This window comes from Gymnodraco acuticeps, unplaced genomic scaffold, assembly GCF_902827175.1.
Source record: "Gymnodraco acuticeps unplaced genomic scaffold, fGymAcu1.1, whole genome shotgun sequence".
Classification (NCBI taxonomy): domain Eukaryota; kingdom Metazoa; phylum Chordata; class Actinopteri; order Perciformes; family Bathydraconidae; genus Gymnodraco; species Gymnodraco acuticeps.
The window spans coordinates 3,613,098-3,639,288 of NW_022991187.1; the positions used below are offsets into that span (position 1 = coordinate 3,613,098).

A 26,191-nucleotide genomic window follows, 5' to 3' on the forward strand; every position below is an offset into this window, starting at 1 on the left:
AGAAGATACTATAAGTGATCTCTACAATAAAACAGTTTAGTGCAGAATGTACAAAGATATTAATAGGAGGAGGTGCAAAACAGAAAAACGAATGAACCTTTATTTAAACATTAAATAATACTTTAGATTAAGGTCTTCTTTTAAATAAGAAAAAAACGTTGGGGGTATCTATCTACAGATAAATATTAAGCCTGACAAAGTACTTAACGTCTAATATATTGCTTTCCTGCAATGTTAACTATGTTGAAGCACTTATTTTAACTGATATTATACATATTAATTATACTCTTATGTATGTAGATAGTATAAGAAATGTGCAGAATATGACAGTTTAATGGTGGAGGTACACACATATTGATAGATGTCTTGTAATGCGCTGTTGATGAACCTGTGACCCAAGATTTTCATTCATTTCATAACTACACCGTAGTTGTGTATATGTCGTTTCCATTCATGTCAATTACAGATAAATGTTTAGTCTTCTCAAGCACCAACTATCAAATATCTCTCCTGATTGTTGGCACTTGACAATCACCTTACCTGAATTTTACTCAGGTGTAACTAAAGTTTGATTTAAGGGTTGTTTATATTTCACATAATTAATCAGAATCTACAAAGTAACTCAAATAAGTGTAGTGGAGTAAAAATACCAGGTTAACCTCTGAATTGTAGTGGAGTAGAATTACAAAGTAACAATGAGCTGTCATGTGGGTATATATTACTGCTGCGCATTATGGACACAAGCGATTTTCACCCATTTATTAATTATATGTTTTACATTTGATAACACCAATGTGTTTAATACTGGCAACTTCTAATTGTGGGAAAAACGAAAACGTTCAGGAGAGACGTCCCATAGAACATTTTGCGAAACACAATAGCCAGCATGTGTAGTTCTGGGGGGGCGTTCGATTCCAGTTTTGGATAGTCTGGCGTGGTTTCGTTCCATTTCAAAGAGCTGTTTGACGCTCGGCGTAACCTTGGCGCACTCCAACATCCAATCCCAGAGCTTGAATATTAATCACGGGGACTGTAGTCCTAAACGATAGCTGGGGATTATGGGTAGTGTAGTGTCTTCGGCCATCCTAAACTCCTAGAGGCCTACGTCTGTTTCTGGTTATTTTTATTTTGAAATTCAGTTCCTGACGGACGCCATAAAAGCCCGAGATTATGGAATTAAACCAATAAATAAAAGCAAGGATAATTGTGTGTTATTGGTGAGTAAATAACAGTGTGTTATTTTGAAAAGAATAACAAATTAGAAGGAAAAAAAGATTTTAAAAATACAGATTTCAGTATTCTGAGGCTCTGAGCCCCATTTATTTTCCTCACAGACCGCAACAAAAGTCCGAAATTATACGATTTAAAATAAAAGCAATAATTGTGGCTTGATATTGAGTAAGAACATGTTTTTATGAACCACACAGCTTCCGGTCTTCCACGACCCGACCGGAGAGAAAGACGTGCTGCAGGCACGAAACACATTACCAGTAGAAATACATTGCTTTTAAAATCGTGCTGTGCAACACGAAAAAAAGAGGGGAAATCGTGTTGGTGAACACGAATCAATAGATTAAAAATCGTGTTGGTGAACACGAAATGCCGTGAGACTGGGTTGATATACGTCAGTTATGATGTATCACCTGCTAGCGGTTTCTACAATCACGCACAATATCCTCAGCTTTCAGGTGTCTTCATCAGTATGACAGGATATTGTTTTGTTTTTTTTCTTCCATTATTTCTGCTTTTTGCTTCATATGAATGCTATTCAGTTGTATTTGCATCTTAGCAATAATGTACAAATACTAAAGGTTTTGTTTTCATGCATCAAGAAAAACATTTAAATGTGTGTTTTATTAATTTGCCACTGAAACGAAATGGACTTTTCACTTATAGGATACACGCTGTTCACCATTAAAATATATATATATCCGCCCACTTGACCTTTAATCAAAGTGTTCAGTCTATGCCAGCCTTTCATTTTCGAGGACAGCAGTAGCAGTAGTCTTTCTTTGTAAATAGTAATATTCAGATATAAACTTTCCTCACAGACACAAACAAATGAGCCAATCATTTATCTTCTATTAAACCGAGCTCAAATGGAAACAATCCAGTGGAGAAAATAGCATTTACCATAACCATTTCATGCAAAATTAGCTCTGTTGAAGTTTGCAGAGTCATAAATCTATATTTTAGTGAGTCTTAAAGTAACCGTTAGGTGGGATCTTGTGGCTTTTTAGGGAGGAACTGCTGAATGTCTCTTTGGAGCTCCTTGTTGCGTCTCTGGGCCTCGTCTCGGCTTCGCTCAGCATTTCTCAGGCAGATCTCCAGCGCGGCCACTTTGCTGCGATCGGCCTCCAGGCCGGACTGGAGCTCTGCCACCGTGGCCTTCAGCTCCTTGTTCTCCTGCTGAAGACTGCAAGAGACGGTGAGAGACACATGAGGCTCACAAATACATCTATTCTGGAAACAGCGCAGTCTCTGTGATAGCAAAAACAAACAAATCCAAGAATATTGAGTAAAAGTCCCTGATTGAATTCCCCTGTTTTCAATCTAAATTAACTTGTAACAAGAGTTTCCTGGAAGTCAGTGTCATTTTCTTGATTCTAGTTCAGTCATCTGTCCACATGTAACTTTCATTTTTGCAATATTCCCAAAACAAGAAACGCTATTTTTGGAACAAAATGGGGCTGGACATAAAACACTATTTATTAGTTGTCAACAGTTCAAGACACAATTTCTGGCAGGTGACAGGAAATGTTTTCTGAATATAATTTGATTTCAATCTTGTGTTTCACTTTAATCTTGGTGTTAGAATTGAAGGATTGCATGCTGCTCCTTTGAGATCCAAGTTTTTAATAAAGTGCAGCAGGAATTACATGATGTGTTGGCCAAACCGAAAGTTAGCATTGTACTGGTTCCCATGACATAAAGCAAATGGATTTTCTTTGCCCATAAGATAAGATAAGGTGAGATAGTACTTTATTGTTAATCCATTGTTCATTTATTGTAAAGAAATAAGCTCTATGGAAAGCAAAGGTTAAGATAATGCCAAATGTTGTTCAGCAAGATACTATTTACTCAATATAACCAATGTTGTAATTTGTTCAAGGTAAAGCAGAAGCTCACGTCACATGATAGTGATTGACCCTTTTCCAGCCACTAGAGATATTTTATTTGATGTCAGTTGTTAAACTCTTCCAGCTAAAACTAAGCGACAGACAAATTACTCAAAAACAAAATTGATTTGGTTGTTAAGCTAAAATAGTTCCTCAAAAGATATTGATCACCTCAATATTCCATTAGACAACATTGTTATAATAGTAATCTTGTGGTAAAGAACTGCTTTATCAGTGATAGTAACTTAAAACTTGAAAAGTGTGTAGCCTACAAAATGTTTCTTTAATGGCAAGGGTCTCTCTGGTGTGTAATTCCTCACCTTTCTACGAGCTGGTTGTCTGTCTTCTGCTCCGGCTTGTTGGTGGCTGTGAGGTTCCCTACTCTCTTCTGTTGGGACACCCCAGGCTGGGGGTCACTGTCTGGTTTTTGGGGGCCCGGAGAAGAAGAACTTGTGTTGTCACTTACTCTCCGGGCCACTAACTTCTCCTCTCCCCCTCCAAACAAAGACCCTGAACTCCGGAGGTCCAGGATCTTAAAAATGTCCTCTGACAGCGTCCCACTCTTCTCCTCCGCGCTCTCCTGGACTTGGCTCCAGCGGTTCAGGGCGTCCGCCTTGGCAGCCATCCCAGTGAGCGGGCAGTTGAAGGCTGGCAGGGTCTGGGTGCGTTTTCGGGGGCTTCCCGACCAGCCGTCTGGTGTGGGGGTTCGGGGGTCCTGCTGAGGAATCAGGGGGCTGAAAGAGTCTCTGCTGGGACCCGGACAGTCGATATCCTCCTCCTCTTCTGGAGACTCAGACAGAGAAGCATCTCCCATCTGAGACAAAAGCACATGAAGATTAATAACATATGTATATCTACTTCCTCGCACAATGTGAAACGTTCAATATGATATGGAGCGTTTTTAACAGATCCCAGACTTCAAGGAACTTTATGATGAATCTCTTATCATGTTATGTATTATTTATATTGAGTTAATATTCATGCTAGTGTTACAATACAATATATGTACTTTGATGCTTTGACAGCATTGTTTTTTTGCCCAGAAAGTACATTTATTTAAATGATTATCAACATTTATGCAAATTAATTGTCATACTTTTGAACAGGTTTAATAAATTGCCCATTAATATGTGTTTTGGCACTTGTCTTTCTTTAACAAAGGAGAATTGATTTGGGACTTTCTTGAGACTTGGACAAAAATAAAATACAAATATTATTTTTTTCCCCACTATTACCCGTTTTCGGGGGGACTACATTTATCATTTTAAAATGTCATTTGCAAACAAAAAATAACGTAATCACTTGAGTCATTAGTCCGACAAAGATGCATGGAAACGTCTTTCTACAAACACAAATCGCCAATAATTCGTTCCATTGCCGAAATACATGCCTTTATACTAAAAGAGCTGTGTGGCCATGTGCTCGTACCTCTGCAGACTCCCAGCCCACGAAGCTTCGGGGCGCGTTCTTCTGGCTCTCAGCCTTCTTTGAAGGCAGGGAGGGAAGAACGTCTTTGGAGAGAGGAAACAGAGCCTCGTGCTGTCGGATCATCACCGTCATCAGCTTCTGGATCTGAGGAGTCGCTGTGAAGAAAACAAACCTGGAAAGATTATCATCAAAAGGTCTTCTCTTCAGGTTTTTCTTTTTATCTTTTAAATGTCAAAGCAAGATTCAGTTACTTTTTTTTCTTATGTTGTATTTGTGTACAATGCCTGATTGCTACCTAACATCTTCATCAAAAAGAGAGAATAAGAGTCATAGTACAGTATGTCATAACAAAATTAATTCAACAGTCAAAGTTTGCCATAAAAAAGAACTATATTTGAAACTTGAAAGCCATATTATTTTGTAAAAATAATGCTTTGCATAAAAAGTCATTAAAAATCATAGTATACTATGTCATTAGAAGTAATTAAAACGTTGTATAAAGTGGTTAAAAAGTCATTATTACAATCTAGCATTGAAAATGTCAGAAAACAGTTTTTAAAAAAAGTAAAACTTGATAGTATCATATTTTGAAAAAGTTTATGTGGGGGAAATGTGATAAAAAAAATAATTGAGGGAAACCTAATGTTTTTATTTAACTGTAAGAAGAACTGTAGATAAGAAGACATAGAAACTGTATGTCAGTATTAATTTAAGATAGTAGGAAAATGTAAATGGATGAAGAACAATACACGGGTATCTAAATGAGCCTTCTTAACCTTGTAAGGTAGGTTTTTTGTAAAAATCAGTGTTATTCAACTTACTATATAGTTGAAAAAAGAGAAGGATAGTCATTCTGCAATATTAACACATCAGATAATTGACTCATAAAATTAGTAGTCACATAAAGTCTGGTTTCAGGGATTTTCCAGATGTTGAGTAATAGAGAGAAGTATATATTATAAGCCTAATTGGGACCAGAATATCAGGCACATGATTCCAACACACATCTGCACATATGTTGGTTGGTCAGCAGTGTGTTATCATACCCTTCATCACAGAGATGGGGTCTTCTATCTGAGGTTTGAGCAGGTTGATGCCCATCACTGTGGCCAAGTTCTCCACATTCATCTTGTTCACACTGGAGTGCTGCTGCACCTCGAACAAAAATCTGCAAAAAGAGAAAGCATCGAAAACAGATGGTCTTAATATTAGTTGGGACGGAAACTGATCTCAGAAGAACATTTGGATTGTGTTAGAAGAGGGACTTAGATTCTGTCTTCCTCAGGGACGTGTCATTGAACAACGATGTTCTCTCTAAACAGACGGGCTGTACCAAATAGTTCAAAGCTTAGCTCATAACATGGACCTCCAAATTGTAACTCAGAATTCAAAAGCTGACCAGAATTTAGTTGTTTATGTTTATAAATCCACTTTCATATTATCTGTAGGATTAGATTCAAGTGGTGGATGTGTAATGTCATAGGACCAACATATCATATGTTTGGAGGGGACAAAGCATTGTTACGAGTACGTTAATGTATACATTAGTTCCCCTTTTACTTTCTCAACCCGTCTCTCAAACACACAAACACACCCTCAACCAGGGGCGGCGCCAGGGGGGAGCTAGGGGGTGCTGAAGCACCCCCCAGGATTGCCAAAGCACCCCCTAAGCACCCCCAAGAAATATGTGCTTTTTTTTCTTTTAGAAAATTATTATTTTTATTAAATTAGAAAAATTATTGATTACATCAATGCAAATGTGAAACAAACAAATGTTTGACCAAAAACATAAAGCCAACACAGGTGATATGATTAGGCCATTGGCCAGCACCCATTAGATTTTTGACCTACCCATAGGGTAAATTACTTTGTGACACTTGAGTAACTTCCTGTTAGCTAGAGCGCCAAATTATTTGCTAACAGCAAAGTGACAAATGGATCGTTTTTTAGTCCTTAAACGTCCACATGTGGACACTCAATCAAAACCACCTGAAAGCGAGAAGGATTCTGCACATAATAGCATAGCCTCGTAAATACAAGTAGCTTACTTCTGGGTCTCTGTGTTTCATTCAAGCTCTGCTCTGTGTGTGTGTGTGGCACGAGCCATTTTGTGTGCGCGAGCGAGCGAGAGAGAGATCTACCGGAGATCGTTGTGGTTAGCATCTGGTGCTAGCTAGCCAAGCTAACGGATATAAGGAGCTTTTTCAACAACAAGGTGGAGGGAGAACTCTCTCCTGTCAGACTGAGAGTCTCAGATAACCTCAGTTCAGGTGAAGTAAAGAACTCTCAGTGTTTAGTTAACTTTAGTCTAGTTATCTCAGTGGGCCTCAAACGGTTTGTTTTAAAAGGGGAGTGATTTGTAGAATATCTATAAAGAAATAGAAAATCTGTTTACAGTTCTGTTTCATATGTATGTTGAGAGATGTATCCATAGATCTCTTAATGTTGCTCTCAAAGTGCACCAGATTGATGCTTTTAACTTCAATATTTAAAAAAAATCTTCATGCTCCCCCGGACCCCACTAGAGGAGGTGAGGGTCCCCTTAGAGGAGGTGAGGTTCACCCCCCACTTGTAAAAATAGCACTTTACCCTGCTTACACCTATATGCCTTGAGCTGATTATCGAGCCTTCATTGTAACAGTTGCGGGTACACTGTGTGTGCGTGTGGGGAGTGTTGCAGTAGAAAATTCAACTGTAGCGCTGGTGCATTAATGGGAAACCCTTAATGTTTGAGCCATAGGTTTGAGCACCCTCTATGAAACGTCAAGCTACCCCACAGCACCCCCTAGAGAAAATCTCTGGTGCCGCCACTGCCCTCAACATGAGCTCAGTCCTCAATCTGCATTTAATTATGTTGACTAAACCAACACATTTTAAGTAAAATGTGATATATTCATTAATGGTTTAACTAGATAATCGAATGTATTTAATCCAATATATATCCATTTATTTAAAATGCGGATACAAAATATACATATCTATGGTGATATTGAACATTAAATGACATACATATGAAGCTTCATTTGTAAACCTTTTTGTTATAGCCCTAATTGGCCTCATTGACTAACCAAGAATGTCCCATAATGCTTTGCAATCCAGTTTGTACTCACCGACAGACATAACTGAGAAGGTTGTAGTTGGTTCTGGGAAGAAGAGCAATTTGTTTTTCCAACTTTTTCCAACCCTGAGAGGACACATGAGGAAAAGATTAAAGAACAAGGCCTCACAAAATACCACATGACCTCTCCTACATGTACACTCAAACATTATATAGTATATATATTAAATAATACTGCAGCCAAACGTACCTCTGAGCCGCTCGAGTCCAGCAGGTTGGTGCAGTCCAGGAAGTCTTGGTACTGAGTCCAGGGCACCACGGGCTCCGGGAGCTCGCGTAGGTACAATTTGAGCAGAGACGCCACCGTGTGGACATCTGTGTCACTGTGGGTAAGGACACATATTCTACAATTAACATGCAAATACTGTGTAACCTAAATCAAAAAATAATACGCTTGCATGCATTTTTCCTGATGCATCATTGACTTTTAGTAATGGGATTCACGGCTCTATGAAGGGAGCCGGATCTTATGGCTCCGTTCCTTTCCGAGAGCCGTTCAAAAGACCCATTTTTAAGGGGGCGGGGTTAATAGGTTTATCTGCGAAATAATCACCAGGATAATGATTGACTGTATTGCCAGACCTAATGTCTCGTGCCTAAACCTAACCAATCAGAGTAGGGGCGGGTCTTCACAGAATACGCTTGGGGAACAAAATCAAGCTTTTTCACTGTTCATGTAAAGGCGAGTGGAAAAGAACGGCTCTCACCAATTAAGACTCCGTTCCCTTCGTTCGTAGCAAAGAGCTGTTCAAAAGAATCGGATCGTTCGTGAACGTAACATCACTAATTGACTTGCAGTCTGCTTGATTATATGCTGTGAATGTAAAGCCATTGGAAGTTGTGGTCTTTGCCATCATTGTCGTCACTGCAGATAGGCTCTCCTGTAAAGGGTCCTTTATTATATATCATTCAGAATGTGAGCCAAATTATTACCTGAAGTCTACTCTACTCTTAAAAATAAACAGCCCCACGGGGTAAAACCAATACAAATTCAAATGAATAGTAGTTGTGTGTGAAAATCTGTTTCTCCAGGGCAGTTTGGCAGACACACTGTGAGGAGGAAGGGCTGCCAGCTACCGCTAACGTTCTCTCAGCTTCACAAGACCTAACCTAGAGTCTAATTATCCACAGAGGTCTGTCCAAAACCTATGAGCCCGCTGAATCAAATGTTACTGTAAAAATAAGGGTTTCTCCAATGCTATTTGGGTGCTGCTAACATTAGCTCAGCTTCTCTAAAACCTCATGGTCCAGATGTCAGAAGACTAGAATATGTCATGCTGTTAAAAGTAGAGACAAAAAACGCTAAGATCTAAAAAGTGTTTGTTAAAAATGTGTCTTAAAACTGGGTCAAAAGTCAGTTGATGAAAGCTTCTCGCAGACAACAAGACTCAATGGGGGAAATGATGCCACTAAAGGAGACCAAATGAAAAGCACATTTACTTTGGTTAAAATTACACATGTCTCTGGGTTTGTACATTTTGGGAAACAATTGGGATAATGTAAGTACACAACTAAACAAATATAACATTAACATTTATACATTTTGATGTTTTTGAAATGTTACGTTAAACCTTTAAATATAACATGTTTAAGAGTTATTTTCCCTTCTTGACCAAATTTGTAAACATTTACATGGGGTTGTTGTACAATCAACGGTCTTTACAAAGTCCTGCAGGATTGTGAGGTCCTTGACATTTCTGGTCTCTTGGCTTGGTTTTGTATATTTGGCTTAAGCAACAGGCATGGATTCAATTTTATTGTTTGGGCTCCAAGAGTAAAGTTTGAGGGGAAAACGCTTAACTTTGTGTTCATTGTTAGATTTATGGCCTGCAGTTTGACAATCTTTCATCAGCCTTTTTGACTGCGCTCATACTAGATTACTGACAAACATGTAAGGTTGAATGTTTTAATGAACTTTTCTCTGAGAAGTTGAGTAACACAGGCTTCCTCCTGCGTGACTTAACAGGATGTGGTGTCACCTTCAGATCAGACGCTCTGCATCTCTCATCTCTCCTTGTGTTCTCAAAAAGAAAAAAAAAAGCTGATGCTGATCGATTGAGGTTAGAACTTTTTCTCCTTATATAGTAATGACATTTTTAACTCATAAATGTACCAACCTGCTTTAAAAATTGCTTTAAATTGTGCCCTTTCAAGTGTTTTAAGCTAACCACTTTATGCTGAGTAGTTCCTGTTTGTTTCATAACCCAAATAATCCTATTACAAATATAGTAAATGCTACACAATATATATTCACTACTGAAATATACTTGTGTATATCAGTAAAGGTTAGGGGCTTCCAATAATACAAATAATGTTATATTGAGGTGGAAATCTTAAAATGCTTTAAATGATTAACTAATACAACACCATGTTACTTTGTCAGTTAACTACTAACATTAAGGCATTATTTTTTGTAATAGAATATACTGAAATGATATGTTTACATATGCAAATGAGGCATTACCTTATTAAATATCTGGTAATATGCATTCATTTCTATAACACGAATGTGAACCATCTGTTTTTACCACTCCATGAATCATAAATTACGGTCATGAGTCTGAAAACACTATTTACGACATGTATTAAGGAAAACATTTTTATATAAGTCAGGCTCTGAGTGAAATGTGAACAAAGCACTTTGTAAAAACCTTCAGAAGATAGATGATAATTAAACTTCAAAGGTGTATGGTGTATGTCTATTCTACTGAAGTGGAGATTTCTGGTGAAAAAGGATGAGAACAACCTCAGTTTGAGAAAACGGCCTTTGACGATAGGTTAATAGATAGATTAAATTAATGTGTGTCAATGTGACTTACTGTATAGATACCACCATGAAACTTCCCCAGGTCATTACTGACATAAAAACAGAATCTTTTTGTATTTTAAGTTTTACTTTATGTTTAAAAATGCAAATTAGGCATTATTTAACTTGTTATTATTTCAACTGTTGGTGAATTAAGGTAGTATCTAAGACACAAATAGACTAAATTAGTGAAATAAACACCTACACGTGGATGTTCTTCCCACTAGCCTCAACGAAGACACATTATGGAAGCAAAATGGTCCAACATCTTTGTATTCAGTCTGTTCTTACCTGGGGAAGGAGGGCCTCTCTCCGGCGTCGAAGGCGTCTCTGAACTGTTTGACTGCGTTGTCTTGACCCGGCAGGCGGAAGATGCCCTCCTCATTCAAGCCGTGTTCCTTGATGTACTCCACACACTTCTGGACCAGGATCGGCACCATGTGAGGCCCAAACCGCTGCTCATATGTGACAATGTCCATGAGGCTCTTTCCAAACACTGCAAAGGGGTATTAAGTGACATCTTAGACTACTTAAATTATGAGATTAGAAAACGTTTTACACCTTCAAATTTGAGATTGATCTGAAAGATGTAGATATTCTTAGGATATTCTAGATTTCACATGTACTTCTTGTTTCATGGCAAAAAGGCCGACGTTCAGTCACGAAAATTCCAAAAGTGTACAACTTAACAACTCAAAAAGTACTGACAACATTTGAAGACGATATACTTGATTATTAGGAAGGAGTTTGCTACAGAACAGTGCCTTTTAAATGGCTAAAAGTGCACTTTATTTTCCAGAGTGAAGACATTTGTATTTATTTACTTGAAGATACAGCCATCATGCTTAACTCCTAAGTTTACAGTAGTTTAGCATAAAGACCGGATATGTCTAGCATGGCTGTGTACCAAGGTAACAATAGATTTAGACAGAAGCATAGCTAAAGCGTATTCATTCAAATGACGTATGATGTTTGTTTAATCTCTACACAACACGTTTCAAACGTCATGGTTTACCTCCAGGCAACAAAAACAAATAAATCCATTACTAATTTAGGAAAATATCCAAATAATCCTTACATTTACGGTAAAGTCTTGTCACTAAAGAAAGTTCCAGTGTCACACGTTTTGCATAACAATATAAATGTTTACTGAACCTCCACTTGTTGGTACTCCAATGACCCGGCGCAGGGTGCGGACCCACTCCTCCAGATCACTCTGAGAGTTAGCCATGAACACATAGGGACATCGCTCTCTGTCTCCTGATGTACCTGGGAAATCATGGTTGTTTTTAGAAAATGGCATCTTAGTACAGCAAAAAAGTGGGCACACACACGCCTGTCAGTAATCTACATAAAGATTTCCGGAGAAGATCTAGATTGCTATCAGTTTGTGGTCGTTTCTGACTTTCCATTACGCAGGTAAAGTGCAGAGTCATGCTGTCAGACACAAGAAACAGACATGTAATGTAATTATTTATAGTAATGATGGTATACAAATCAAGCTTTAGTGGACATTTCTATGAAGACTATACGTGTATTACGAGGGCATTCAAAGTGAATTTGTATGTATTTATAATGCTCATAAACACACATCATGTGTTCTGATACCAATAGCTATAAGACATTTTATATGTGACTTAGAAGTGTCTCATGGATTCTTTTAAATAGTTATAAAGTAAGGCAAGGCCAGGCAATTTTATTTATATATCACTTTTCAGCACGTGGCGATTCAAAGTGCTTTACAGATTAAAATCAAAAGACATTTAAGAACAAATACAGCATACAAATACATTATTAAAAAGGCATTTAAAAACAGGCATAATAAGCAAAGGTAATGAAATTAAATAAATAAATAAACACAGCAGGTACAGAATACATGACTAAAAAGGCATAGGCCTACTGCTCAATTAAAAGCAGCGGCAAATAGGTGCGTTTTTAGTCGGGATTTAAAAATAGGAAGTGTTTCGGCGGACGTGCATGATTTAGGCAGTTTGTTCCAGATTGTTGGGGCATAATAACTAAAAGCTGCTTTTCCATGTTTAGTGGTTATTCTCGGAACAGAGAGCAGACCCGACCCAGAAGACCTGAGACTCCTGGATGCTTCATAGTGATGGAGTAGGTCGTCTATATACCTCGGTCCTAAGACATTTAGTGATTTAAAAACTAGCAGTAGTATTTTAAAATCAATTCTTTGGCAGACTGGAAGCCAGTGTAATGATCTCAGAACCGGAGTGATGTGATCCACTTTTCTAGTGTCAGTGAGGACTCGAGCAGCGGCGTTCTGAATCAGCTGCAGCTTTGATAGATGTTTTAGTGAGCCCTGTGAAGACACCATTGCAGTAGTCGAGTATACTGAAGATAAAAGCATGGACAAGTTTTTCTAAATCCTGTTGCGACATTAGTTTTTTTAATCCTAAAAACCCATTCATTTAATCCATAAAGCAGAGGCTCATAATATATTATCAACATCAAGCTGCAGTCTTACAGTAAACTATAAATGTAACATAAGTTATAATTGTATCTGTTGAAGTAAAAATGTATGACTATCGTATTGAATGCTGATCATAACGTTTCGTTGTTGGTCTTAAGTAAGGCATTTTCATGCGGTTAAAATAACCTATGCAGCATCATAAGTGGTTGTTGTGCTAATTCAATGTCTTATATATAACACTAACACATGCATTGATACCTTCTCTTCCCATTCACACCACATGTTATATTAAAGCACAACTTTGTGACTTTGTTCACTACAAACTCTTCCTCCTACTTATACTTACTCATACTTTTGAAATGGCCCTAGCCAATTTTCAGTTGTGTAATTAAGTAGATTTACTCAAGTACTGTACTTAAAGGTGGGGTAGGTAAGTTTGAGAAACCGGCTCGAGATACACTTTTTGTTATATTCCATGGAATGCTCTTAACATCCCGATAGCAATGAATATCTGAAGTGCTTTGACAAAAAATCCATAAAAAAATATAATCTGTGGAAGCCGTGCTGTAAAAAGCACGACCAATCATCTGAGCCGGCCCGGCTAAAGTAACTGGATGGCCTACCTGCCTGTCAGCCTTCCATCTGTGCACAAACTTATCTCGTGCCCTCATTGGTCATGTGCGCTCTGTGTGTGTTGGAGGAGGGGCTCTGTAAGGAAGTGGCAGATTTGTTCCGGCTGTGTATTTTCAAATTCTAGCGCACTCGAGCTGGTTTCTCCAAAATTACCTACCCCACCTTTAAGTACGATGTTTGGGTACTTGTACTTTACTGAAGTATTTATATTTCATGCTACTCTACTACATTTTAGAAGCCTATACATATTGTACTTTTTATTCCAAAAAATGTGTTACTAGTTACTTTACATATTAGGATTACTTGTTTATACAAAATATAAATAAACACATAAACTATTATATATAATTTCAGTTTAAGATATTGAGCAGCAGTATATAAAGTAATTAAATTAGCTTAACCTTTACCAGCAGTGATGAACACGTTAATGCATGAATAATAATAATCCAGTCAATAAATATATATGATTCTGAAATGGGACACGACGCACAATAAGTACTTCAAATCAAATTTGATGCCTATACTTTTTTTTACTTTTACTCATGTAAGATTTAGTATACAGGACTGTCACATTTTTACCTAAGTACAACATCTAAGTTCTTCATCCACCTCTGCCAATTTTGCACATTTCTGAACAAAAGTAATCGTAATCTGAACAGCTCACTACTGTATCTTCAAATTCAGATTATATTTCTTTCCTTTTAATATCTGTTCTTAATGTTTTTTTAATTATATGTATTACTATTAATCTTACTGTGTTTATGTATGTCATTTTTGTGAAAACCTTTAAAATTCAGACTATCATTATGTTAACACATGTACTATTATAGCATACTATGAGTCTTTACTGCAGTTAATTGTTAAGTTTGTAGTCATGAACTATTATAAGCCCCATTTGTCAACCTATTTTCTTAGTCTCTATCTATATTTTGCTGTAACAATGTAAATGTCCTTCTGGCGGGACGGATAAAGGAATTTGTATTCTGATTCTCTAGTATATAAGTAATTGTGAGCATCAATAAGACCTTTTTAATTAATTACAGAAACACATCCTTAATGCTTAATGACATAATACATGTGGATGTGTCTCTGCTGTAATGTCACAATAAGACAACGGCACAAGGCATGGAGGTCCCTCTCTAGACAATGCATCTTAAAGTCTGTTATGATCTTTTTCAAAGGTTGATTTCATGCTTACGTGGGATGATTTCGAAGATGTACTTCCCGGGGTCATCAGGGTTCGGAGGGAGTTCATTAACTTTACTGAACCGCAGCTGGATGACTCCCTGGAGAACAAAAACACACACTACGTTAGTGACATGTTCAAAGAGAAGTTAACAACCAACCACTAATATGAGTTAGTTTTCATTTGTCAGAGTTATCAGAGTCCATGTCAGCAGGTATTTTCCCTGCATGTGAAGCACAGTTTCTTTCAATGTGACACCATTGTGCTTTTGCTGGTTTACAAAACTTAAAAATGCATGACCATCCTCACTTATCCATTACCATTAGGGTCCATATCATATTTTATTTTCTAGATTATCCAGGGGCAACTCATATTGCTCGTCTTTGCAGGCTTACTTGCAGATTCTGGTCTTTTTAAAGAAAAAGCACATGGTATACCTTTATATAGTTTTATCAATAGCCAAAATATCTAACCTGTTCACAAAGAATGACATCTCATGTAATTGTTTGATATTCAGTGGAATAAATATAAAAAAATAACAACAAATCCGCTCCCCATCACTCTTAAACATTAGAATACTACAAAGTATTTGATATCACGTAATGTTGCAGGTCATCAAAACAGTGACTCAAGTCTAATTCATAATGACTTTTGTGCTCTATACCCAGTTTAAATTACAGCACATTCATTGTATACTGTATATTTCCCTTTTCACATTATGCAGCCTCTTTCCTCTTTATCCCCCTACTGCCCACACCCTTATTTCTGTTTAGAAACAAGACCAAAGTGGACATGACTAATTATTGTCCCTGCATGGGTTTACGATTTTTTTATTCAACATTTTTTCTAGGATGCTTTTCTGGCTTCCTGTTTCACTATCACTCATCTCTAGACAGGAACTACATCTGAGGATTTTGGTAGGCCTTCTTAAATGTATATGGTTTATAATTTGACCATGCTACCTTTTGTTGTGGTTTTGCAATCTTGAGTCAACAAGAGATATTTTGGGTTTTTTGGTGTTGCCAATATGAACTACCACTTTCTTTTCCATGCACTGCTCATTGTTCACAGTGTAATTAGCAACTTGAGATGCAAGAATGGACGTGTACTACAACATCTAGTGTAGGGAAATCAAAGTGCGTCCGATACCAACATCGTATTACTGTATGTCTACAAATGTAGGGGTTTTGTTTTGCAATCTTTGAAAGTTGGACTAGTCATGAGACCATTCGAGGTTTAAACATGTAATATTTGTACCTTTTTGTAATGTGATCAGGCCATTAAATGGCTGTTATCAGTTGTTTTAGCTACAGTACTACTATTGCTGCAAGAGGGGCAAACTGCACCCACCAGTAGGATAGAAGTTGCATATCCAACAATGTGAAAGGTTTTCAGTTTCCTAATCTTTAGCTTCAGGTGGTCAGAGTGTGTGGTTAGTTCTAGGAAAAGGATATGTGTTTGGTTAAAAATAAGGATGCCTATTTTTGTTGTTGAACGTCAAATAACGTGGCGTAAATTACATGTGTGACGGCAATTTGCTTACGTAGGAATTTGGTTTCAGATGTGACATACTTCAGCAGACTTCATCCTTTGCATGGGTCATATTTACTATGACTGCAGTAACCATGTAAATAAATGATGATGGCTTTCTAAACCAAAAGTAAGTGAAGCAGATATCTGACAAATATCTAAGACGCTGACACCGGCCATTAAAGAGGGGAAATCATCTGAAACAAGTGTTTGTCTTTGCTTCACCTTCTTAGAAGTTTGTCAACATTTTGCACAACTTGTAAAGAAAAAATGAACATTTTGTGTTAAGAGATTTTGGTTGAATGACATGATAAGATAAAAGAGTTTAAAAAAGCAGGCCTTGGCCTCTTGTGAGGGTTTGTTTTGTGTACAGGAAGTGTGCAAACGGCAGCAGAGTGGTTGTGGTGTTGAATGGAAATTATTGAGGACACATTTTTTATAAATCTATAGTCTATAAATAATACTGATGTTTAAGACAAAAAGTGCTAACATTAGAGGATTAAATATGTGTCTTTAGATGATGCTGGTTAGCACTTTCTATATCATCACTGAATGTAAAGCAATTGTAATAAAGATGTTGAAATGTCTTTAACAAAGTCCTAACCCTACAAATAAATCATGTTATGTGCCAAATAAAAAAAGCAATTCAGCTTTTCAAACATCAGTTGTTGTAGATAGACTACATTCTCACCTGCACAGTGGTCTCCTTGTCATCTTTGTGGTAGGTCAGCGTGCTTCCTCTCAGCACAAAGTACCGCTGCTGCCAGTTCTTCACCAGAGACCTCTGCTGCTTCTTCAGCCAGCCGGCCTTCAGGGGCCTCTCCATGGACCTGGGGGAGTTAGGGGAGCCCGGTATGGGGCCTCCCTCTCCAGGTGTCACACTCCTGGATCGCGCTGCCAAACACCACAAGAGAGCTGTTGGTAAAAGTGTCATGAACAACAATCGCAAGCGTGCTGTGAAACGACACCGAAACATCAGCGCTCAGCTCAACTGGAGCTAAACACTTCCTCTTTTCTGAAGTGAGGCTGCTTCAGCCTATCAGGTTTCAGAGACCTGCGCGCTGTAGATTATTTTTGTCCCCCACCTTTACGGTTTCATGCTGAAAGGAGTGGACCAGTTTCCTGTGCTAGGTTCATGAATACAGCTGTGATTGTTCAACAGAAATAACACTGTGGTCTGCAAGAGACTGAGCATCAAACAATAAAATGCTGAAAGGTCAGAGATTAAAAGTTCACTCTGCACAGTGTGGGATTTAGTGGCAGTGCAGCCACTGTCTCTTAAAAACATGTTATGGCCACTGTTTCAAATGCATGATTATTGTTGTGTATTGAAAGAAAACAAAGTTGCAAAAGATTAGAGCTAACACTTTGTTGTTATCTAGGGGGAAATAATACTTTCAACATGGCGCAACATGGAAGAGGACCTGCTCTCTATGTCTACGCAAACGAAAGCAACAACAACAACAACCCCTTAGTCTCTGGTGACCATACACTAAAAATATATGGATATTATACTCAGTTATGCCCAGAGTTCCCTCTAAATACAGGCCCAGAAATCTAAATTCAGATTCAGATTCAGATTCAACTTTATTGTCATTACGTAGTACATGTACAAGTGACGAAATGTAAGTTTAGGCATCTGACCAGAAGTGCAAAAAAGCAGTGCAGGAGTCTACATAATGAGAATAATTATACATGGAATTATTATAAATAGAATAATTATAAATGTTTAGGATTAGAGTTTTTTAAGGTCACTCTTCGTGGACACTTGTCCCCCTTGAGTTTATTTGAGTGACCCTGATGCTTTAATGGAGGGATGAAAGGCGGAGGTCTACGTGGCTCAGAGAGACAGAGTCACACGCAGGACTGAGGACCCGCACAGATATCTTGATCATGATTCAGCCCACTCGCTCAGTTGTTCTTAAATTCACCGTGTCTTGTTACGCAAGATGACAGAGGAGAAGAGAAGAAGAAGGGCCGCTCCGGCGTAAACAGGAAGCTGCCACATCAACGCCGGATGGCCGGCCGCACTTTGAAGGCCTCCACCTAGAGCTCTGAGGGTCCTTTGGTCTCATTTTAATAGTGTCACCTCCCCTTATTAGTGGAAAGTTAAAAGGCTGTTGAGGAACCCTGAAGCCCACACACAGAGAGAGATGTCACACCACACCCACAACTCCTTTAAACGGGCCTCAACAGCACCACAAAGATGTGTTCAGGGACTGCTATTAACAGGAATTAAAATGCAAGACTCAGGGCAGAAGAGTTACATATTCATAGAGTGGAGGCTTTTCATAAAACTTAAGAAATGTGAAATTTCATTAGATTTCATAGTTATAAATGCACCTGTAAAGTTGGGCGTACAGGGCGGAATTTCATAAATCATGCACAATATTGTTAGTGTGTAATACTGAGGCACCGAGGCCCTTATAGCCCTATTTGAAACGTCTGATTTACAAAATAAAGGGATAAATATATATCATCACATGCTTCTGTGATATAACTCTTTGTTTGTTTATAACTTGTTTTTAATGATGTTCCTCCATCTTTATTGTCTACCTTTACATACATTTAGGCTGCATCTTGCATTAAAGGTGCTATATAAATAAAGTGTATTATTATTATTATGATCTATTTTTTTAATTACATTTTTTCTTATTTGATATTATTATTATTGTTATTTTTGTATTAATCTTGTATTTTCTTTTACTTGTAATTGTAATGTTTTTAATTAAATAAAACGTTCTTTATTTTTCTTTATTTACTTTAATTGATTTATGTGACTTTTATTTTATTTTTTGTGAACATCAGTTTGGTAAACACATGGACTGCCTTTTTTATTTCCTATTTTTTGGGGATGTATAATAAACACATTTAATCTGCCTTTTATTTTCCTTATCAGTGTCTACATTCAATGACAGATATTAAATTCAAGAGGGTAAATGTAATATTATTCCAGCAGCAACAGCAGCAGTAGTAATAGTAGTAGTAGTTGTTGTAGTAAAGTATAGTGCAGCATACACCTTCAAATAGATGTCCTTTATTACGTTACTATTTTAAATGTAATTACTTGTTATTGATATTTCTCAAATCTTTATATGTGTGTTTGAGTTTATAAAAGTAAAAAAAGCTAAAATACATAAAAACTAAACAAGTATTCCTGTACACTGACAGACGTGTGCTTGTGCTTTCGAAATCCTAACATAAGGATGACTGTAACACATCATACACACATAATCACATATACAGTGGGGCAAAAAAGTATTTAGTCAGCCACCAATTGTGCAAGTTCTCCCACTTAAAAAGATGAGAGAGGCCTGTAATTTTCATCCTAGGTACACTTCAACTATGAGAGACAGAATGGGGGGAAAGAATCCAGGAAATCACATTGTAGGATTTGTAATGAATTAATTGGTAAATTCCTCGGTAAAATAAGTATTTGGTCACCTACAAACAAACAAGATTTCTGGCTCTCACAGACCTGTAACTTCTTCTTTAAGAGCCTCCTCTGTCCTCCACTCGTTAACTGTATTAATGGCACCTGTTTGAACTCGTTATCAGTATAAAAGACACCTGTCCACAACCTCAAACAGTCACACTCCAAACTCCACTATGGCCAAGACCAAAGAGCTGTCAAAGGGCACCAGAAACAAAATAGTAGACCTGCACCAGGCTGGGAAGACTGAATCTGCAATAGGTAAGCAGCTTGGTGTGAAGAAATCAACTGTGGGAGCAATTATTAGAAAATGGAAGACATACAAGACCACTGATAATCTCCCTCTATCTGGGGCTCCACGCAAGATTTCACCCTGTGGGGTCAAAATGATCACAAGAACGGTGAGCAAAAATCCCAGAACCACACGGGGGGACCTAGTCAATGACCTGCAGAGAGCTGGGACCAAAGTAACAAAGGCTACCATCAGTAACACACTACGCCGCCAGGGACTCAAATCCTGCAGTGCCAGACGTGTCCCCCTGCTTAAAGAGCCTGTGACAGCATCCCAACAACTGTTGTGCAATGAAATATTGGGCTACTAGTAATCTCGAACCGTCAGTTTAAAAAAGAAAAAGCGATACCGTTCCGTTAAATATCAATAATTTCGAACATCGCGGGGAAATTCCTTCGACTCATTTTGAAGTTTTGGGGGAAGCCGGAAGTGACGTCAATGCGGAAACGCTTCACTGTGCGGCGAGAGAGCCAAACACGGACAAAGTGTGTTGTCATGCGTAGAAATTGTGAATTACTGAGTTTAGGCACGTTAATAACGTTTTAATGAAGTTGACTACAGTATATTCATATTTGTCAGTGCTTTCATGTCAATTCGGCGAACATAAACATAAATGATCGTGGTGAAGATGATGATTACATTAGGATTAAAAATCGGTAGTGAGAGCTGCTGAATTTCCTCCCGTAGGATGTGATATAAAAACAAATCGATTATTTTTGTAGTTGTAAACTCAAGTGGATGAAACTACATGTATTAGTGCTTTCATGTCAATTCGGCGAACATATGATAGATTAAATGATCGTGAGAATGATGATTAAAAATCGTTTGTTTGTGCATTTCCTGATGAGAAAACAAACCGATGCTTTTTGTAGTAGTACACCAACATGGATTAAACGTGTGGTTTTTTCACCACAATGTTGGGGAAATTAATGGATAAAATGCACAGATTATTATTATTATTATTATTCCCACTCCGATCGGGACACTATAGGTCCACCGTTTCCCCGCAGCGAGGCTCCCCCCGTTGACAGTTTACTGGGCTGGGTGCAGTGGTGGACTGGCCATCGGGACGAATCCCGATGGGCCGGTACCGAAGTGGGCCGGTCGGATAAGTCACTAGCACATCCCCCATAGGCGGCGCGTGAGGCTCAGGTTTGGGAAGGCTAAATAACTTTTTTTACCTGACGCTGCCCGCCTCCGGCGTCTATAGAAAAGAGATCAACTCAGTGTGCGGAGTTTAAATCTCTCAAGTCATATTACAGGATAAAGGAAATACAGTTTAAACTGCCGTATGCAGAGAAAACGCCGACGTGTCGCACTTATCATTCATATTACATCATCAATCAGATCATCGATCATATAATATCATATATCATATATTTCCTTATCTGCCGTGTCTGGCCGTGCAACACTTACAGTGTCACATACTATATGCAGAAGTATTATTTTTAGCAACACATTATGTTGACGAAACACTCGAGTCAAATGTAATTAAAGTCAGATCACTCGTGTCTTAGACGTGAACGCGCTCTCAGCTGGAGAGAGAAACCCTGGCTTGATTTACCGAGTTGATAACCAGCGTCGAAGGACCGCTTAGCGAGATCTCGTTAGTTAGTTTGTTGTTGTTAGTTTGTGTGTTTCTCAAACATATCCAGGGTCTGTTGAACTGGCTTCGTAGTACAGGGCACATGTGGCTGGCAGCGCTAATGTCAAAGACACAGACATTGCATTATATTTGTATTTTACCAGGATGCAGTGACACAAATATTTACATATTTACATTTACTATCTACAGCACCCGCCGCCCCTGACATCCCCCACTCCCCCCGTTGACAACTTACTAGCGGTACCGAAGTGGGCCGGTCGAGAGTCCCGGGATTTTTAGTCCCATTCCACCACTGGCTACATGACCGTATGATCGCCCATATTGACGCACCTAATTCCTAAACTTCTAACAGATACAACATAAAGCGATCCGTCAGACTCATATGAGCTCTCAGACACGTTCAAAATGAAACTGTCATCGCTGTCTGAGCTTGCTGCGTGTGCACCATCGTGCGTTTACATGCAGATGCTGGGATCCTGAACGGTGCAGCTGGAGCGCTGTGCCCGCAATGACGTCACACGTAATTTGGCGGGACTTGAAGAATCCCCGAGCAGATCCAGGAAATGGTCAACATTGAAGGGCAGATTAATGGTTATCAAAGTACAAATATCCAAAATCAGTTCAGTAACGGTTTTCAAGGGGACAATATTTACTCAAATTGATGGGTTTGGATGATGGGGGAAACTCGTGTCACAGGCTCTTTAAGCCAGTACATGTCCAGGCCCGGCTGAAGTTTGCTAGAGAGCATTTAGATGATCCAGAAGAGGATTGGGAGAATGTCATATGGTCAGATGAAACCAAAATAGAAATGTTTGGTAAAAACTCAACTAGACGTGTTTGGAGGAGAAAGAATGCTGAGTTGCATCCAAAGAACACCATACTGAAACATGGGGGTGGAAACATCATGCTTTGGGGCTGTTTTTCTGCAAAGGGACCAGGACGACTGATCTGTGTAAAGGAAAGAATTAATGGGGCCATGTATCGTGAGATTTTGAGTGACAACCTCCTTGCATCAGCAAGGGCATCGAAGATGAAACGTGGCTGGGTCTTTCAGCATGACAATGATCCCAAACACACCGCCCGGGCAACGACGGAGTCGCTTCGTAAGAAGCATTTCAAGGTCCTGGAGTGGCCTAGCCAGTCTCCAGATCTCAACCCCATAGAAAATCTTTGGAGGGAGTTGAAAGTCTGTGTTGCCCAGCGACAGCCCCAAAACATCACTGCTCTAGAGGAGATCTGCATGGAGGAATGGGCCAAAATACTAGCAACAGTGTGTGAAAACCTTGTGAAGACTTACAGAAAACGTTTGACCTCTGTCATTGCCAACAAAGGGTATATAACAAAGTATTGAGATGAACTTCTGTTATTGACCAAATACTTATTTTCCACCATAATTTGCAAATACATTCTTTAAAAATCAGACAATGTGATTTTCTGGATTTTTTTTACTTATTTTTTTTCTCATTCTGTCTCTCATAGTTGAGGTATACCTAGGATAAACATTACAGGCCTCTCTCATCTTTTTAAGTGGGAGAACTTGCACAATTGGTGGCTGACTAAATACGTTTTTGCCCCACTGTATGTAGGCACAGTTACATACAGACAAAGTTCTGCAGAAACTGAGCTCTTGCATCAGTTTCCTGTTGAAAACCTGCGTCACTGCAGCTTCAAAGAATAAAATCAGTCACAGTTAGGGTCAACAAATCATGTCAAGGCAAACAAAAAAACAGGAGGGGGGTCGCCCGCTTTTCAGGAAGTCATGCTTTCATACTAAATTAAGAGCATGGTCATAATAGCATCTGCAGGTCACCCTTGAAAAAGAGATATTTTGATCTCAAGGGGCTTTCACCTGGTTAAATAAAGGCTACAAATAAACAAACAAGCACCTGATAGTCAGTCAACATGGAGCAGAACAAAATACATAGTACATGCAGCAACTTCCTTCCACAGTGCTGAAATACCACTGATTGTGAAAATGATTACAGAAAAAATGATGCAGGTAGTGTACAAAGACAGGACTGCACGAAATAATCTTTATCCAGCCACTACTTATGGGCAACCATCTTTTATTAAATGATGCATCTGCTGTGTGCTCTGAGCCTGAAAGAGGAAACCAGGCATGTTGATGCCGCCCTACGCAAACAATGTCTAGACTTTAGGAAGTCTAGACATCTGTAGAGACACTTATTGTGTATATATAGTATTGACTGCACATCGTATGCATATCAACCACTGCACTGCTAAATTGTTATGTAAAGGTGATTTAGGAAAGCACTCTAAAAGGGACACGTCAGCTCAAAAAAGATCATTTATGTATCCATTACTAACCCTGTGTGTGTAATTGAATTCTTAAAGAAAAATCTTGATGAATGGAACTTAACGGGGGCGTCGTTGAACAACGGCTAAACTATCAAAACATCTGTTTAATCTAATTCAAAGTCTTATTTATCCAGTCCTATCACTCACTTTCAAACAGATGCACTTTCGCTGACACCTCAACAGTTTCACCCTTGTGCATGCACTATACTTTGAGGTGTTTCAAATAGTGCAGTTTTATTGAAAAGTCATGCTTGTTAATGCAAGATTGAATACATGAGACTTGGATTTTACTGCATGGGTTGAGTGAGAGTTTGTAAATAGATGTGTTGGCATTGGTTTAAAAAAACTGCTCCCATTTACTTAAATTCACAATAATTGTCTCAGTTTTTCCATTCTTAAAAACACCAAGGAGATTTCTTCAACATTTCAAGGTAACACACGGTGAGGAATCGACATATACATATTATTTTTTAAGTGATGCATTGCTTTAACCTTTTGAATGTCAAGATATGTTTTAATATAGAAACTGTTCATTCTATTTTGGATGACAGAGATTTATGTAAAGTGAAAGCCTCCGTTAACACACTGGTTACAATCACCACATGGTAAGCAACCACCAACATGCTCAAAAAAACAGAGATTTAGTTACTTATAATACGATTTTCTTTAAACAAAACACCTATTTTACATTCATCCACATTATGGTTACTCAATAACAGCATAATTAAAGTACAAAAATAAACTACTTATTTTTCACATTTCCGAAAAATGTACATTGTATTTTTACATTAATGTGTTCATCACTTTGATGTTGCGGGTTTTCACTTATATAATGCTGCCGGTTAGCTAACATTTCACAGAGGGATCAATAACGTTTTAATTTATTTAGTAAAACATTGTTTGAATATATTTTGTATTAATCTAAATCTTCAAAGCAACTAAAGACATTGTGAAGTACAAAGTGTAATATATGGCTCTGAATTGCAGTGAAGAAGAAGTATAACGTAGCAGGAAATGGAAATACTCAAGTTACATAAAACTGTCCACCACTGTAAGAAAACAACAACATCAACTGTTTAGTATATATTGAAACCACAAAAAACGTCAGTAATAAATCTGTTTGATAGAAAATTATGAATAATAAAGAAAATGAAACATTCACCAATATCATGGTAACTCATTAATGCTGCATAAACCGTGAACTCACATGCAAAAAGTGTAATATGTGCCTCTAAATTGTAGGTAACAAGAAGTATATAGTGGCAGGAAATGGAAATACTCAAGTAAAGTACCTCAAAATTGTTCTTAAAGTGCAGTAATTGAGCAAACTTTCTTAGTTACTATCCACTGCTGTAAAACATTACAAATAAACTGTTAAGCATGTTAAAAAAAATCCTCTGTATGCATCTATGTGATGCAGAATAATAAAGAAACATATGTGAAGAGCCAAAAAAGTGAAGTGTGACAGTGCTGCACCCACAGTGGAGTCAGTGTTCGCATCACCAGGCTTACCTATGCGAGCTGTCTCAGCCTTGAAGGTGCTGAAGTCCCAGTTGCGTCGGAGTTTCAGAGACATTGTCCTTAACTTAAACCAGAGGTCAGCATTTCATTTCACACATAAACCCCAACGGAGCGCACACACACACACACACACACACACAATGTGGATACTGTATCTAACAGATCACACTTCCTACTTCCTGTGTGTTAATCTGTCTTCTTCTTCTTTTTTTAAGCTAAACGCGTCTCCTCATGCTGCCTTTACTTCCATGTTCATACTTGTTCTCATAGTGTCTGTATACATGCCTCCCAGGCTGATTCAGTAAAAGCTGCAGAGCCCCAGGGTTCATGTAACCGTAGTGGGGACTTTTTTTTATTATAAATGACTAATGTTCGATAGTGTCACACAAAAGAAACCACGAGTCAGAAAGGAAATGGTTTTTACCTCTTGCTGTGCCTCCCTCAGTGTCGCCTTTAAGGCTGCAGCAGAATCATAATGTAAGGTGTATTTTAAGGTGAAATAAGAGATGGAAGAAGTACTTAGATCGTAAAATCTAAGACTTAAAAGTAAAAGTAGAAATACCACAGTGTAGGCATACAATTGGAAAAATAAATAAAAGTTTGATTATTTTTGGAGAAAAGACAAAATAAATAAACAAGGTTACACATGTCAAATTATTTTTAACATACAATTGCAATATTTAAAAACGTTTTGAATATTTCGTGAAAAAAGTGAATTTGAGAAAAAAGTTGTTTTTTATTAGAAAGAAGAAGCTGGACATTATAAGAG

General features: G+C 38.1%; 1 protein-coding gene across 3 annotated transcripts; it reads right to left on the bottom strand.

The window, feature by feature from the left end:
• Nucleotides 1–1,812: 1,812 nt before the first annotated feature.
• arhgap25 (Rho GTPase activating protein 25) lies at nucleotides 1,813–25,746 on the bottom strand. 3 transcript variants are annotated; one of them, XM_034238400.1, is made up of 11 exons: nucleotides 25,414–25,746; nucleotides 16,943–17,166; nucleotides 14,734–14,821; nucleotides 11,627–11,740; nucleotides 10,763–10,967; nucleotides 7,856–7,988; nucleotides 7,658–7,731; nucleotides 5,594–5,715; nucleotides 4,548–4,702; nucleotides 3,440–3,933; nucleotides 1,813–2,416 (listed from the first exon to the last, which is right to left on the bottom strand). In XM_034238400.1, exons 1-11 carry the CDS (start codon nucleotides 25,475–25,477, stop codon nucleotides 2,215–2,217), a joined length of 1,875 nt encoding a protein of 624 aa, XP_034094291.1. In that variant the 5' UTR covers nucleotides 25,478–25,746; the 3' UTR covers nucleotides 1,813–2,214. The 3 variants fall into 3 exon arrangements, with proteins under 3 accessions (XP_034094291.1, XP_034094293.1, XP_034094292.1); XM_034238402.1 differs by having other exon boundaries at nucleotides 16,943–17,145; nucleotides 25,414–25,745; XM_034238401.1 differs by lacking the exon at nucleotides 25,414–25,746 and having other exon boundaries at nucleotides 16,943–19,420.
• Between the last annotated feature and the right edge of the window lie 445 nt (nucleotides 25,747–26,191).

What these genes read in the sequence shown, in the direction of transcription:
- arhgap25 (XM_034238400.1), bottom strand. Translation starts at nt 25,477, where the DNA reads ATGTCTCTGAAACTCCGACGCAACTGGGACTTCAGCACCTTCAAGGCT. An exon ending in GGCTGAGACAGCTCGCATAG is followed by an intron (nt 17,167 to 25,413) that starts GTAAGCCTGGTG and finishes TTTTACCAACAG; the next exon opens with CTCTCTTGTGGTGTTTGGCA. An exon ending in TGGGCTGGGAGTCTGCAGAG is followed by an intron (nt 3,934 to 4,547) that starts GTACGAGCACAT and finishes CTTTTGTCTCAG; the next exon opens with ATGGGAGATGCTTCTCTGTC.